The sequence below is a fragment of the Gouania willdenowi genome, chromosome 14, assembly GCF_900634775.1.
Source record: "Gouania willdenowi chromosome 14, fGouWil2.1, whole genome shotgun sequence".
Classification (NCBI taxonomy): domain Eukaryota; kingdom Metazoa; phylum Chordata; class Actinopteri; order Blenniiformes; family Gobiesocidae; genus Gouania; species Gouania willdenowi.
Window position 1 is genome coordinate 13,975,680 of NC_041057.1, and position 16,733 is coordinate 13,992,412.

General features: G+C 36.3%; 2 protein-coding genes across 3 annotated transcripts; both read left to right on the top strand.

Annotated features, from left to right (window-relative positions):
* The first annotated feature begins 967 nt into the window (after positions 1-967).
* LOC114476042 (arrestin-C-like) lies at positions 968-7,684 on the top strand. Its single transcript, XM_028467287.1, is given in 16 exon segments — positions 968-999; positions 2,182-2,212; positions 2,629-2,689; positions 2,775-2,819; positions 2,893-3,083; positions 4,349-4,408; positions 4,488-4,533; positions 4,536-4,563; positions 4,637-4,772; positions 4,863-4,947; positions 5,023-5,095; positions 5,186-5,323; positions 6,456-6,539; positions 6,621-6,644; positions 6,736-6,785; positions 7,629-7,684. Coding segments are annotated over 16 exon segments (1,116 nt in total). The 5' UTR covers positions 968-991.
* A 2,408-nt stretch (positions 7,685-10,092) lies between these two features.
* On the top strand, positions 10,093-14,834 carry znrd2 (zinc ribbon domain containing 2). 2 transcript variants are annotated; one of them, XM_028467151.1, is made up of 4 exons: positions 10,093-10,273; positions 11,540-11,691; positions 13,138-13,222; positions 14,179-14,834. In XM_028467151.1, the coding sequence occupies exons 1-4, from the start codon at positions 10,141-10,143 to the stop codon at positions 14,631-14,633; spliced, it is 825 nt and encodes a 274-aa protein (XP_028322952.1). In that variant the 5' UTR covers positions 10,093-10,140; the 3' UTR covers positions 14,634-14,834. The 2 variants fall into 2 exon arrangements, with proteins under 2 accessions (XP_028322952.1, XP_028322953.1); XM_028467152.1 differs by lacking the exon at positions 10,093-10,273 and adding an exon at positions 10,898-11,138.
* The last annotated feature ends 1,899 nt before the right edge of the window (positions 14,835-16,733 follow it).

Consider the following 16,733-nt stretch of genomic DNA (forward strand, 5'->3'; position numbering starts at 1 on the left):
TAATTTAGGTTTGATGTTTTTACTATAGTTTGCTTTATCTATATGCTGCAATGGGGCTGTGAAAGCTTTAGATGTTCCAAAATAAGTTAAATCAGATTGTTCTGTTTTAAATTAATGTTATATTTCTATCATTAGACAATGCACGGGTATCCCATGTGCTTAACGCTGCAGAGAAGAAGAACATACAGGGGGCTTTTCAATGCATCCAAACTTTTAGGCTTATTTATTTAATGACGCAATCTTTGTAGATCACATTTTTTATTTTATTTTTTTTGGTTCAATGAAATTGAGAAAATGGAGGTCAAACATTGTTCACTGCCAATTTCAGTGTTTTTGCAAAGAAAAGCTAAAGTGCAGTTGCTTCCCAACTGGTTATTATGTGAAATGTTATTGATGAACCCATCTGGTAATCTGAGTTTTGCTTCACAGTGAGACTTGCATAATTTTACAGAGAAAATTATTGGAGAACTGTGGAAGAAATTAAACTGAAGGAGTCAAAAAGAAGGTTTCTGTGTAACTTTTCTATTTTCTAACACCTTGATCAACTCCTCTCATCCACAGAGGATCAACTTTAGGACCCACTGCCTCTACATGTGTACGAAACTATCAGATGAGTTGTCTGAGAGATCAAACTGTGACATAATCACGTGGGCAAATTAAATCTCGTGGTGTTTTGTTGGGAAGTCCACGTCTGTTGGACGGAGGCCAATTAGCAGACAGAGAATAACAACCTTAACACTAGGAGCCCTAACACTGACGGTGTAATCGTATCGCCCTGGATTAACCTGGTGTACCCTCAAAACCAAACCTCCCAGCAGCGAGCAGAGGACTGACAGCTGGTTAAATGATCAGTGTCTTAAATGTAAAGCACAAGGAGTTGACCTGTGTGTGAGATGTGCTATACAAGTTAAATTATTACCTGAACAATACATTAACCTATATACAATATGTCTTCTTGTTTTAACAGATACTTACCAAACATCGTCCAGACATGGCAAAGTGAGTAATGTCACCAAAAACCACAATTAACATAGAAATAACCAGAATAGACCTCTAACATGACTATTAAAAGACATTATACAAGTAATTTCTCATGACAAATCATCCAAATTCAAATGGCTGTGATAAATAGCCCAAAATGAAACTATTATTTTGTTTAAAAAATGACAAAAAAAAAACCTTTACAATGTGTTTGAGTAATTGTAGTAACCTAAGATTTTAGACACCGTCACAAGGTCAGTCAAATGTATGCGGTGACAAGGAGTTTAAACTTATTTATTTAAGGTCCGTGTGGGCTTAATGTGTTCGCAGACTGACCAACACATAAGGAGCTTTTTCCATCACGTTGATAATCAGCTATTTGGGAACCCTGTCACACCATTTGTGGCTCGCTCACCTGAGCCAGCCTTTCAATCCAGGCGAGATGAGGCAAATCTGCACCACACTTAGCTATTCCTAAATGGATGAAGTCAAATAAGGGATTAGTGGCCCTTCTGCTGCTCGCCAACTAAAAGGCTTCACCTGGAGAAACTAAACCTGATCAATGTTTCATGTGCTGAACTCTGACACTAACCCTGTCAGTTATTTCAACTAAACTTTATTAACATCCATTGGTTTCTCCAGCTAGTCACTCACAAATGCACAAGGCCTAAATCCACCACAAAATGTGTAACAATCCAACACAAAAAAAATAACTTTATACGTGAGAAATCTGCTGGCTTGTTGTCGAAAGCTCGGTGGTGGGTGCCGCTAACATCCAAAAGGAAACCAACTTCAGGACAAAACTCTCTCACAATAACATCAGATTTTAGAGAAAATTATTGTCTGTATTTTTCTGCCCAAATAGTTACAATTTCTACTGCAAATTTTAATGCTGAAAGGTTTTTATACATGAAACAGACCACAATGTTTTCTGTAGAATCCCTAATACGTCACTGCTGTTTTACAATGACAATGAAGTATATGTAAGTTAACTTTAGGAATAATATTACAAGTTTAGGATGCAAACATTAGATTGTCTTTAAACATTTGAGAGACATAAGTTATTAGAGATAATGATCCTCATAATACATTTGAAAGCATTTTAATTATGGGATTGTTACCTGATTTTTTTTTTTATTGCGTTGACTTTCATCAGCATTAATGTGAATTCATGAGGTTTCTTGTTTGCTTTCTGTGCAGGGTATTCAAGAAGACCAGTGGAAACGGAGGGGTAAGTGTGCTCCAGGAAACTGAAGCACGAACATTCTACATCTGTAATAGATGAAGTAGTTTATGCTCAAAGTTAAAGAAAAAGTTCTACTAACTTAATTATGTCAAGTTGGTGTAACATGTTCTTCCTTTTTGAGTATATTTAACTAACATTTTTTAAATAAATGGAACTATATTTGTTTATAAGTAAGCCTCTTAAAAACGCAACTTACTTAAGTACGACTTAATAGAATTAAGTAATTACATGCTAAGAATGATTAAGTCCTGTTATTTTTGATGTTTGAATTTCATCTAGCACTTAAATTCAAGTAGCCAGTCATCCAAACTTTTAAGTTCTCTTAATATTATACTTTTAAGATGATCAACTTGTTCTGGTAACTTATTCGCGTTTAGAGTGTCTAACCTTGTGTCTCACAGCTCACCCTCTACCTGGGGAAGAGAGACTATGTCGACGATGTGTCCAAAGTGGAAAAAGTTGGTACGTTCTGAGCATTCGTCACTGTGTGCGAATATGTTTTTGATTACGCTGCATTGAATAATTGACATAATGTTGGAATTTACAGATGGTGTTGTTAAGTTGGACACAACAGATTTTGGAGACAGAAAAGGTAAATAAATTCTTGGCTGTGCTGTTTGAAGGTTCTGGATGTCACAAAGACTCACTTATTGTTCTGTTGGCAGTCTTCGTGCAGCTGGCATGTGCCTTCCGCTACGGTAGTGACGACCTGGACGTGATGGGCCTGTGCTTTAGGAAGGACATCTGGATCACACACGTCCAGATCTACCCCGAGACCAGCAAGCCCGCTCTGACCGCCATGCATGAAACCCTTCTGAAGAAGGCTGGGGACAACTCGTACCCCTTTACCTTTGAAGTACGGGACTCAGTTTCTCAGTGACACTTAAACACATCCTTTACTCATTAAATTTAAATATAAAATTAGAAATACTTGATTTAAACCAGTAGTTCTCAAATATTTTTGGCTCAAGTACCCCCGTTCTCTTATTTCTGAATCTGAACCCCCCGTTGTCCTGTTACAATATTTTGTGCAGAATACTATAAAAACAACTATAGAGCATAATGATGAATGAACAAGTGTTAACATTCATTTTAAAGAATCAAACGTCGTAATAAGTAGAATGAAACAGTATTTAGTGCTTCCTGAATAAATTTATTTCTTGATCATTCTAATCATACTGTATCTAACCTGATGTGGGATGAAGACTGACTTTTGTATTTTCAGTTCAAGTTAAAATAAAATAACAATTTAATAAATAGTAATGTAAACATTTTCTTAAATAAAATTGACTAGAAATGTACAACTATTAATGATTCAATAGTACCATTTTGAGAATTGATAACAGAGGTGTGTTTTAATTTAATATGCACATTGGATATTAGAGTTTATTTGGTAACACTTACTTGAAGTTTTATTACATAAAGGCTGACATTATTATGACATGAAACCTGTCATTAGCATGGATTAGGTGTCAAAGGCTGTCATTATGTGTCGTTCGTTACCCTAACCATAACTCTTTGTTACTCTAACTCCTAACCATAACCCAAACCATAACCCTAACCATAACCCTTTGTTACTCTAACCCCTAACCATAACCCTAACCATAACCCTAACCATAACCCTTTGTTACTCTAACTCCTAACCATAACACTAACCATAACCCTAGCCATAACCCTTTGTTACTCTAACCCCTAACCATAACATAACCATAACCCTAACCTAGCCATAACCCTTTGTTACTCTAACCACCCTAACCATAACACTAACCAAAAAACCCTTTGTAACTCTAACCCCTAACCCTACCAATCCCCACTAGATCCCTCTACCTAACCCAAAAAATGCCAACATAGCTCCAAATGTGTCATAATTTAGTGAACAACACTTAATGGCAGCCTTCATGACACCTTATTCATGCTAATGACAGATAATGACAGCGTAATATCAGCCTTATGCATAAAACTTCAAGTAAAGTGTTAACGTTTATTTAGTCACCTTGCAGAGCTTTGACTTGGGCTGGACATAAACCTAAAATTCCCCTTATTATGTGGAATATGCTTAAATGTTTTGGCAAATTAATGAAATACTGTGTTTTGAGCTGATGTTCCTCCTTGTTTCTGTAGATTCCCAACAATCTGCCGTGCTCAGTCTCTCTGCAGCCTGGCCCTGACGACAAGGGAAAGGTAAACTTTCTAACATTTCAGTGGTACTGTCCTACAAATGTTGATTCATATCTATTAACACTTGATCTTTGGTGTGCAGGCATGTGGTGTTGACTTTGAGGTTAAAACATTCCTTGCCAAAGAGAAATGCAACCAGATGAGAAGATTGAGAAGAAGTGAGTGCTATCAGTTGTTGTTTGCGGCACGTGAGGGTTCTAAACAGAGACGTGTTGCTATCTTCCTGAACAGGGATACCGCCCGCCTTGTCATTCGTAAAATCCAGTACGCTCCATCTAGTGTGGGCACTGGACCCAAGGCTGATATCTGCAAAAGCTTCATGATGTCTGACAAGCCGGTCCATCTAGAAGCCTCACTGGAAAAAGATGTACAGTACTCATTTCTAAGTGTCATTAGCTGATCGTATATGGATCACACCTCACGTGGACAGTACATGTATCCAAGTTTGTTTCCACAGCTTTACTTTCACGGTGAAACCATTCCAATCAAGATCAAGATCAATAATGAAAGCAACAAGACTGTGAAGAAGCTCAAAATCACTGGTGAGTCCCTATGATGACCTTACTAACTCTACTTACACAATGCAATCTTTAATCTGTGTTTTTGTCCCCAAACAGTGGAGCAAGCCACAGATATCGTCCTCTACTCTGCAGACAAATACACCAAGGCTGTTCTCAGCCAGGAGTTTGGGTGCGTTGGCAAGAACTACAAATGATGTGACCAGTAATGGAAAGGACACGCAGGTGTAAAGTTTACCATCTTCTCCTTTTTCCCCAACAGAGAGACAGTGGAATCAAACAGCACCTTTGAAAACACACTGAGCATCACACCTCTGCTGTCCGACAACAAAGAGAAGAGAGGTTTGGCTCTGGATGGACGACTCAAGGACGAGGACACTAACTTGGCCTCCACCACAATGTGGGTCCATAAACTAAAAAAAAACAACACTTAATCCACATGAAAAGTTTGCTCTTACTATTTCTTACTAAGCCCCAGTATAACTCACACAAAGTGGGTCTTGGAAAAAAATGTTTACTTTAAAAAGGTTTCTAACCTGTGATGTTTATTTATTTATTTATTCCCATATTAATGAATTTATACATTAAGTCAGTGTAAATCAGTGGTTCTCAAACAGGGGTACAGGAGCACATTGCAGGGGGTACTCGGAAAGATTTAACAATTAATTTAAAGATAATTCGGAAATGTTCGTAGTTCCTTTATAGGCTACTTTTTGGACAAATTCACCCCAAACTAACAGTACCTTTGCTTAATAATATACAGTACTATATTTTCTTGTAATTTATTGAAATAGGATTTTTTTTTTTAATGCTTTCAAGGCCATTTTATCACTCTACTGACAATAGGAGACAACAAATAACTACATTTTACAAAGGAGATCGTATTTACTTACTGTTGAAGTAATGGTATATATTTTTGAATAAATTCCACTTTAAATTCCACTCATTGTTTTTAATTTGTAGATTAAGCATTAGGGAACCAATGTTTGAGACACAGTTAGGGGTTTAGGAGAGCTAAATGAAGAAGAGGGTATTTATGATATAAGGAGGGGGTACACATGATTTGACAAAAAATGCAAAGGGGGTGCAGAACAAAAGAATTGGGAACCACCGGTGAAAATTGATTCCAATTAGCAAAAAGACTAGTATTCCTTTACAGTCTTTTTTCTTTATTTGTTTTAAATATGCAAGTTGGGAGCAAGTTACATAATAATTACAGGGCTGAAATCAAACTTTAGCATCAGAAACATTGTTGATTGGAAGAAAACCATCAAATTCTGCTATTAGTCTGGAGAATTGATCAATACAATGTTAGCTGATTTAAAGGCAGAAAAATGTCTTTTTAATGATTATGCAACCGTACTTTGAAAATCTGAATTCAAATCTATTTTGATGATTTTGTACCTGTGCTATGAACTGGAGTCTCCACCAATGAAGCTTTTGCTGTGTCCACATGTCCCTGAGCTACACTGAGGGTATTAGAGGAAATGAAAATGTCTAATCTTCCCATCCTTGGAATTCTTCTTCCACAGGCTGCGGCCAGGAATTGAAAAGGAGGTTTTGGGAATCCTGGTTTCCTACAAGATTAAAATCAACCTGATGGTGGCTGGAGGAGGGTGAGCGTGTCCCTGTTTATCAAGTTAGTTAAAATTGATCCAAAACCTGAAAATAACCTCATTTTTTTAAAAATTTCACAGCCTTCTGGGAGGCCTTACTGCCAGGTGAGCAGATTGGATCCTTTTTATAGTTTAACCAGGAACCAATAATGCTTTTTTAATCCGTTCTGATTGGTGGGTTTATTTTCTTCCTTAGTGATGTCACAGTGGAGCTGCCTGTGTCACTCATGCACCCCAAGCCTGAAGGTACATTGATAAAACATTTGTTTAGTATTTTATTCTTATCCATGTGGTTTCACCCTGGATCTAATATATATGTTTTGTTTCCTTCCTGCAGAGTAAAAACATCCCATCAGTGTAAGTGCTGCTTCATTCTCCTGTCACTAAAGAAATCACATCATTAGACATATTTCCTGTCCACATCTGTCTTCTAACTGATGAATTCAATGATGTTTTATTATTTTAAATCAAGAAAGAACTTGATATTTAATTCATTTAAATAGTTCTGTATTTTTGGTGAAAACGCACAGTCTTTAAACAGTTCATTGACTGAAGTGTCATATTTGTATTCATATTATTTTCCTTCTAATGTAAATTCTGTATTTGTTTATTGTTGTATATACTTTAGGGCCTCCATTTATTTTGTGATAATGAAAAATGGATGGAAATGATTAATTTCCTGAAATAGAAATTGCTATATAACATGGATATTGCTCACATCTACATGATTTGTTGGAGAATATTGCAATTTTTTACCCATAGTTCCTCTTTAAAATGGTTGTTAGATGTGTAGCAAATGTTTGGAAGAGATTTACAGTCAGACTTGTCAAATCTTTGTCTTGCACGTCTGAAGCAGAGGAAAGTGCAAGATTGAACTTAATCTCTATTAAGCATTTGTGGGATGATTTTAGGGTTTTTAGTATGCCAGTAATAATTACACCACATTTGGGAAAACTGAAATTGGAATTAAAATTAAATGTACTGTATATAGCCTACACTGATATTGAATTATTTGATATTGGATAAAAAGTTTTTGGGGTTTTTATTGTGTGTGTCTGTCACTGTATGTTTGTTGTTTTTTCCCCCCAGACGTAACACTGGAGGCTGGGAAGACGTGGACAAAAAGAAAAGAGGAGGAAAACTAAAGAAAAGTGTGATAGCAACGTAGAATGTGACTGATGATGCGTCAGCACAGGAAAAGAGAACAATAAGATGTAACATCTGTCCCCTGGCAGCCTTTTTCTGCTTACTTCTGTTGATCTAATGTCATTTAGTTGTAGAGCGATTAAAACTGGTAGATACTGTACCACAGACTTGGTAGAAAAGCATGCACACTAATAATAATTTCACCTATTTTTGGTTTGTGAGGAAAATAACTACTGTGCTTTAATTACTGATAAACCGATCTATTAAATTGAACTATGAGGTTTTTTTTTTCTTTTTTCTTTTCTGTGAAATGTAAACCATTGACTGTACACATCAAATAATTACCCCCAAAAATAATAAAATATTGATCAAAAACATTTTTACACTTTGTTTTAATTTTTCTGACACGGTTTTACTCTGACCTTTATTATAAGGATACATAACAGGTTGTAAATGTGGTGACTGTTTTTAAATCAGCTAATCCAGCAGGTTACATTTATTTATTAATAGATAAATATATATATATATATATATATATATATATATATATATATAGTTGTAATAATGACTTAATTAATTGTTTCAGAACTAAACAGATTTTTTGGTTGTCTAGTAAGACAAAAGCTCAAATGGAAACGCTAACTATTTTCAACAAAGTGATGTAAACAAATGCAAATTCATCATGTAAAAGCCGAGGAGTACATGCGTTTACTTTTAGCCCCTTCTGTAAAACTTTAGAAGATGCAATGTCAGGTGCAAGCATTGAGGTTTTTATACAAGCATTATCATTTTAAGCCATTACCATGTCTAACATTGACTAAAACACTGAAGCTCCAAGGAACAAACAAAACAAACAATGCATTTAGATCATGATCAATAGACGTCTCACTGTTTTATTGGTTTTGTTTCTGTTGTTAGTTATATTAAGTCCCTGGTTTAGAGTGTTTCCTAAAATGACTTAAGTTAATTAATTAAATGAAGAGGAGGGGGGACAGCTGGTTGAGGCACTTATAGACATTCTCCTCTAATACAGAGGAGATTCTCAGGTAATGCCATCAGAGACAAAAGCCTACCTTCTAAGGAAGCTTAATTCCTTTTGCAATAAAAAGAGCAACCTGTGGAAATTCTAGTACTGCTTAAAGGAGAGCTTCATCACATTCTCCATAACCTACTGGTTCTCCACCAGTGCTCTCCAGAATAAAAATTGCCTGCAAACAACAAGCACGGTCTGCTCTAAAATCATTGAAACACTCTGTCTGTCATGTGTGAACATAGACAACGCACTTGTTATAGTCAATTGTGTGAGACCCTTCACAAGCTCTTTTTCAATAGTTAGTGGCTTCCGTCAAAATTCCTAATTTTTCAAAACGTTTTTTTTTTTTTACCTGATCCCATTTGTACCTTATATCACTGTATTTATTCAACTTGAACTATGTTTTGTGTATATATTTTTTTTATCATTTGCACTATGTACCATATACTCAAAGGTGTAAAGAGTACTGATTTATCCTACTCAAGTAGAAGTACTGTTTCTTGATTGAAATTACACTCAAGTACAAGTAAAATAAATAAAAAAAAATGAACCCCAAGTACAAGTAAAAAGTAGCTCAATTAAATAGTACTCAAAGTAAAAGTTACTAGTTACTTAACCTCCTACGTTTATTTTTGGTAATAAATCCTGCCACAATTCATTGCATACAGTAAACATCTCATGTATAAACTTAAAAAGGAAGAAGGAAGAGATGAAATCTTGCACAGTAGTAACTTCATTTATTTTACGCAAAGGCATCGTGATCTGTATAAAATTATTTTTTAAATAAAATAACGCAAATGAATTCCACAAAGGAATTCATAAAATAAATAAATAAATAAAAATGATCAGGCTCTAAGTGTAGCTACATTTATGAACTCTAAAACTGAGAAAATAACCGGCAAGCAATGCTGTTTGTTGCTGTGTATTACATTTAATCTGATTGGTCGGCTATGATGTGACATTTGATTATTGTCTGGTCATTTCATTTTTTGTTGTTACACAATGTCAGTCATTTTAAAACAACAAAAATAAAAAAATAAAATATACTCATTTAGTTGTGTGTAGAAATGTAACGAATTACTTTACTTATTTTTAAGTACAAGTAAAATGACTAATTTTGAAATAAATATAAAGTAAAAGTACCCATAAAAGCAACTCAATTACAGTAACGTGAGTACTTGTAATCCATTACTTTCACCTCTGCATATACTGTACCATTTGAATTATTATAACTTCCCTATTTGAAACGTTTTATTTTCTATTATTTTTGTATTATTTCTATTTGCGCTTGTTTTCTTTGTAATTGTTGCACTTACCGCTGGACCACCATAAGGTGGCAGCACTACAACATTTTGTTACATGAAGAAGAAAATGACGTCAATTGAACGCGTCCGACGTCATCACGCACGACATTACAGCAACATGGATTTGGACGATGGCGCTATTTGGCATAGGGGTAAAAATACAGAACACTTAATCAAGCAAACTCAGCTAGCCCTGGATCAAGTAGTACACTGGACAAAAATGTGGGGTTCTACGATTTCAGCATCTAAAAGTAAGTACATGATCTTTGGCCTGAAAAAGAAAATTCCACAAATGACTTTGTATTTATATGGAAACCAGTTAGAAAAGGTAAAAGTGTTTAAATTTCTCGGAATGTGGATGGATGAGAGGCTAACATGAAATACGCATATTGAAAAGACTGTTGGTAAGTGTGAAAAAGTTGTAAATGTAGATTTTGTGTTGCCTTCACCGGATAGAGTTGATGGGGTCTAGTATTGTTTTTTCCTGGATCCCATCTCATGCAGGTATTGTGGGGAATGAAGCTGCTGGTAGGCTGGCAAAGAAGGCTCTTCTCGAGACGGAAATTGAATATGTGGTCCGATTGGGGAAGGCTGAGTGTGTCAGTGTTTTCAAAGCTACTGTGTATCAGCAATGGCAAAGGGAGTGGGAGAATGAGTCTAGAGGGAGGCATTATTTTAAGTGTCAACCTTGTGTGCAGGGCACTAGACTCCTGTGGGAAACTTGCCGATCAAATCAAGTTAAGATAACCAGATTAAGACTGGGGCATTGTGGACTAGCTGCATATTTAAATCGAATAGGCAAACATCCGGATGGATTATGTCAGTGTGGTCAACTTGAGACTATTTCCCACGTTCTATTGGCCTGTGAACGTTATTTAAAGAACTTTCAACTCTTGGGCTGACAGTGTTTTCAATAAAGTCAATATTTGCATCAAGAACAGAGTCGATTTTAATAGATAAGGCAGTCGTGAGGTATCTCCAATCTTCCAACCTCTATTTGAGAATCTAAAATGGAGTGACTCTAAGTGAACAGAAGAGGGCAGCATTACGCTTCTTTTAGTGTACAGCCTGCCGGAAACCATTAGAAGAAGAAGAAGAACATGGATTTGAATGGAGGTTCGTGAACTTATCATCGTAATAACGGTGGCATTTTTTTCTTTTTGTGGCTATTTGGACGAATATGGACGGTAGATAACATGTGTGGTTTGGTTTGTCACTTGCTGTATATTTGCTGTATGCGGTTAGCTTTCATTATTTGTATATTATCAGCCTGTTTGATTTGCTAGCTAGCTTGTCATTCTTTAACAGGACGTCTAGCACAGCTATTGCTGCCTTGTATTATTTTTAAAACGACGCCAATGTCAGTAAAACGTCCACGTTAACTTTAATAGCATTAACAGTAGGGTTGATGACGCATCCCGCCATCAGCGTTAATGCGTTATTAGTCATTAGCCAAAAACACGTGGGTTGGTGTGAACACGGTGTGTGTAAATGAGTGAGTTGTCATTAACCTTCAGATGAAGAAGACTTTCAGTGGGAACCTCCGAGCGAGGCAGAGATGAAGGTTATCCAGGCTCGCAGGGAGCGCCAGGACAAGATCAGCAAACTGATGGGAGACTACCTGCTGAAAGGATACAAGATGCTGGGGGACTGCTGTGATGTATGCGGGGTGAGTGCTGTTCATGGTGGCATGTAGCAGAAGTGGACTAGTCATTACAAACCAGTTGTACACAGTAGAGCCCGAACCATGTGGGATTGTTTGAAAAAGCTGATATCAGATGTTTCTGCCAATAACTGATATATCGGTCACTATATGCAGTAATAACATTAATATACTCAGAATATTTACTATACATGATCTCTAGTTGTTATAGTACCAAAATATGATTCAAGAAGCACGACACCACTAAGTGGAAATAAAGAATTTTAATTAGTAACACAGCCAACATAAAGGCTGGTAAATAAGAAAGAGCAAACAGTTTTTCTGGAATACAATGTAAAAAAATAAATAATATAAAGTTGCTGAAATTGCAAATGGTGAACATGAGTAAATTGTAAAAGGCAAAAAGGTGAAAACTTCTGCTTGAAAGTTTGTTTTCATCTCTACTAGGGCTGAACGATTTTGGAAAATCTAATTGTGATTTTTTTTTTTTTCCCCTCAATTTTGCAATTGCGATTTAATATGCGATTATTTTTTTCAAGGGCCTTCTGTCATGTGTTTTTCAATGAACACAAGCAATAACTCAATCTGTTTCATATTAAACAATTTCAGATTTATTTAAACTTTAAATACATACATGATATACATTTTAAAGCACAGATTACAGCAATAAAACAAACAAATCTCTACCTCTTCAACATATCTAACTAACTTCACGTTTCATGAAACATGTAAACATGTGGACTTTTTAAACACTCTCTGAACTTAACAGGACAGTACAAGACAGGACAAGAAAAATAAATAAATAGTAGAAATAAAATAAAAAATTGCCGCCTTTGCAATTAGAAAATCGCATTTTATGATATCGCAAATGCAATTAATCGTTCAGCCTAATCTTCACCCTAAACACTGTTTGTTGACATTTTTACGCATTGTAACGTGGGATGTGGAGTTCTGTAAATGGATGCATAACTTCATTTTAACTGATTTATTTTTTTTCTTTTTGCTAGACAAGGACGGTGATTCACTTGACATCAGTTTTGTTGTAGTTTGTACTTGTGATTTCAGAATGAAGCGATCAATTAATTGGCCGCACTGAATAATGGGTCAAACAAAGTGTACAAGTATCTCTAGCATTCGTGGAAATATTCATCAATTATTTTCAAAGAAATTTGCAGTCATTTTAGGATCTTTGTTTTTCACAAATTGCACGTGCACCTAAAAATCTTCCCACTTATTAATAAAAAACACGGCACACAACTCTTTAATAATAGATGAAAAGGTGAAGTTCAAAATCTATAATCGACAAAACATCAGCAAAATATTCATAAAGTTTAGATCCTGAGTTAGTGTTGTTCGCATTTGTGAACAACATAACCCAAAAGCACAGCGGTACTTAATGACAAAGGTACATTAGTAAATAATGTTGGGGGCCACTGTGGTTTGTGTCTACAGACGATTCTTCTTCAGGACAGACAGCAGAAAAACTACTGTGTCTCCTGTCAGGAGTTAGACTCTGATGTCGACAAAGACAACCCTGGTACGTTCACCTCACATCTTTACTAAATAAGCTCACCATCATACAAGTACAATATGAAACATTTTTCAATTTTTCTGTTAGAACAGGCCACGCAAACATGCATTTTTCATACTCGCTCTCTGTCTTGCAGCAGACGGGATCAGATCCCAGTAGGGGTGTGAAAAAAAAAAAAAAATCGATTTTACGATATATTTTAAAAAAAGGATTTATATTTAATCAATATTTTTGTGTATTTGTGCAATATTTCAGTGGTAACAATGCAATGTGTAATGCCTGCAATATTTATGTATGCACAGGCATTATATTTTCATATAATCTGTTCAGATCAGTGTTCAAACTGATACATTAGGATAAATGATTATTTTTTCTTATTTTTGTACATTGTTTCAGGGTGCTTTATCCTTAATGTTCTCACTTACAGTTGTTACAATGCCGTCATTATGTTGTCATGGTGACTTTAAGACTTCTACACAGTAGTTTCAGTGAAAAGAAATTTGTTGCACTTTATTTCATGATGGAAGTCTGTAACACTGCATTTTCTTTTTTTCAGTGAAAATGTGCAAAAACACTGTAAATAAATAATAAGTAGGATGTTTTGAAGCAAATAGTTTTAACTCAGTTTGTCCTCTGAATGATCAATATCTTCTGATGAACATATACAGCAACTTGATTTTTCATCTCTACGTTTAATTTTGCTATCAACTGGGGAGAATATCGCGATATATCGCAATAATATTGTATTGTGATAAGTATCGTACTGCAACATGTTTGCCTATACTCTCCCATAGATCCCAGCACTGTTTCTTTGCACCAACGGAATTCAATCCTTGATCTCAAACAATGATATGTATTTTCTGTCCAGTAGGAATTTGTAAATGGTGCGAATGTCGAGCTCTTTCTAATGAAATCTATTTCTGGTTTTGAACACTTTTCTCCTATTGCTTGACTTGTTTCAGCTCTGAATGCACAGGCTGCTTTGTCTCAGGTCAGAGAGCGGCAGCTTGCAGCTCAGGCTCCTCTGCAGACCCCGGCCAATGAACTTAATGTGACCCCCAGCAGCAGCAGCAGCATCCAGGCAGGGCCACTGGTTCCTCAGCCCAGACCGGAGCACTGTGAGGGGGCTGCTGCGGGGGGAAGAGCTGCTCTGCTTCCACCCGTTGCAGTGTCGCCTCCCATCTCTACCTCCTCTCCCACCTCAGCCCCCCTAGCCCCAGCCCGACCACCAGTGTCCCCCCAGCGCCCCGCCCTCCAATCCATGCTCCAAGAAGCAGAGGATGCCGTTCTCACCAAGCTGCGCTGGGCCACCACACAATTACAGAGCTCAGCCTCACTGGAGGCCAGCATCCAGCTGTGCAGCCTCATCACCAGCTGTGCCAACTCACTGCGCAGCCTCAAGGAGCTCAGCCAGTGAAACCAGTGGCTGTTGGACGCTGTTTTTACCCCCATACGATACTGACTCTGGATCAGCGTCTGCTTGCTTTGAGCTGAACTGAATAGTAATATAAAATCTATGGGCACCAATCTCATGCATCTTCTCTTTGTGAAATTCAATGATTACCAATAATTATATACACGAGCAAAGTAATATCATTAAACATGTGATCATTCTGAACAGGTGTTGAAAAACTTATGTTTGTCCTCACAGTAAATGATTTCATACCTGTGTCAAACTTCATGCAGTTAATCTTGTATAAAAATCTAGAATTCCAGAATCTGATTGTGGATCTGAGACTGTAGGATGAGTGAATACAAACTGCTTTGCTGGAGCAGACGCTCTACAGATTTGTGTTTTCAGCAAGTTTCTAGTTCACAGCAAAGTGTTCAGATAATTTTTTTGGGGTTGTTGATGATTTTTCGGATTTTACGCTTCATTGTGCATCAGTACACAAAACAGATACTTCAAACAAACGTTAAAGAATAAAGTTCTTTTAAAGTTCGAGAGTATATTCTTTAGCTTTGTTTTGTCCCACAAGAGGGCGCCATAAGCAAACAATTATGAGTGGAACACAACCCTGTAAGCGTCCTTCATGTTCTTCTGCAGTATCTTTTAGTATCCACTAGGAGTCCTTAGGTTGATAGTAAATCATTTAGGGTTTCCATTAACTGAAGACGGTGAAACGAATTTAATTAGTTTAAAAATGGGTAAACCAAGACCCATTTTGTTAGTTACAGCTAAAGAAAAACAGTTTACACAACTACAAGAAGAAAACTGAATCGTCTCCAAAGATAAACAGACAGTGAGTTTCTAAAAATGTTTATTTTTAATATTTTGAGAGCAAGATCACAACTTTGATTCAACATTTACTTTAAACGACATCAAGTATAAAGACTACATGTAATTCTCCTCAGGTTAGGCCTAGGATTTATTTTTTAGGGTCCCTAGTGGTTTATGTGGAATATAAATTGCATAATCCACATATAGCCAGAAACGGCTCTGTATTCATGGTTCTCCAGAGCAGCTATTTCAACCAGGAGAAGCATGTCGGAGATAAACATCATTTGTTCATTCGTTTTTCATTATGTAACAAAAACATGAAAAACAAAAAAAAAAAACACTCATTTGATATTCGTTTCCAAAACCGAAATGAAAAAAAACGGAAAATGCCCTGTTTTTCAATTTCAAGCTCTTTTGCTTCGGTACAGTAAAATGGAAACGAACACCTTTATTCGTTTTCTGCATTACCGATTTGCCAAAGTACGTGACCCGAAAGTGAAGCGTTACACATTCCGAGATATCTTTAGCTCTGCAACAATTAGGAGTCTCTAAATCCTCCGAAATGTCCGTGAGGAGGTTCTGTGCCCAACACCAGCTAAAGCGAAAAGGACATGTTTCTATGCACAGTTGGAAGCAGCGATCTTGTCATGCCGTACTGCCGTTAGCATAGCCGTTAGCGTCGGATGAGAGTACACTTCCGGGTCACGTACTTTGTCAAATCGGTAATGGGGAAAACGAATAAAGGTGGTCGTTTTTCGTTTTCTGTACCGAAGCAAAAGGGCTTGAATTTGAAAAACAAGGCGTTTTCCGTTTTTTCATTTTGGTTTTGGAAACAAATATCAAATAATGAGTGGTTTTTCTTTTTCATTTTTCATGTTTTTGTTACATAATGAAAAACAAATGAACGAATGATTCACGGACTCAAAACATTCCCAATTAGTTTTGTATGTATTTTTTCATAGTCAGTTGAATTTATCTCTGAATCGCACAAAGAAAGCAATGTGACGGCCAGTCTGATTTTGTGAGACACTTTGGTTGTCCAGTAAACCAGTAAATCCAGTAAATGCTTCTTCCTGGTCGGTGGTTCTTCACTGATGGCTTCAGGTCATAACATTAACCCATGAAAACAAATACAAATACATGATAATAGCGTGCCGATAAATGTGTGCATCATTGTATCACTGGTAATCATATTAACAGCTGTGGAAATACATTTTCTATAGATAAAATTAATTATTTAAAACATATTTTCATTCATAAACTCAAAAAAATTGAATTAAACACATCAATTCAGAG

Coding starts and splice junctions, on each gene's coding strand:
- znrd2 (XM_028467151.1), top strand. CDS start 10,141: ATGGATTTGGACGATGGCGCTATTTGGCATAGGGGTAAAAATACAGAA. Junction 11,692..13,137: donor ACTGCTGTGATGTATGCGGG/GTGAGTGCTGTT, acceptor TTGTGTCTACAG/ACGATTCTTCTTCAGGACAG. Junction 13,223..14,178: donor TGTCGACAAAGACAACCCTG/GTACGTTCACCT, acceptor GACTTGTTTCAG/CTCTGAATGCACAGGCTGCT.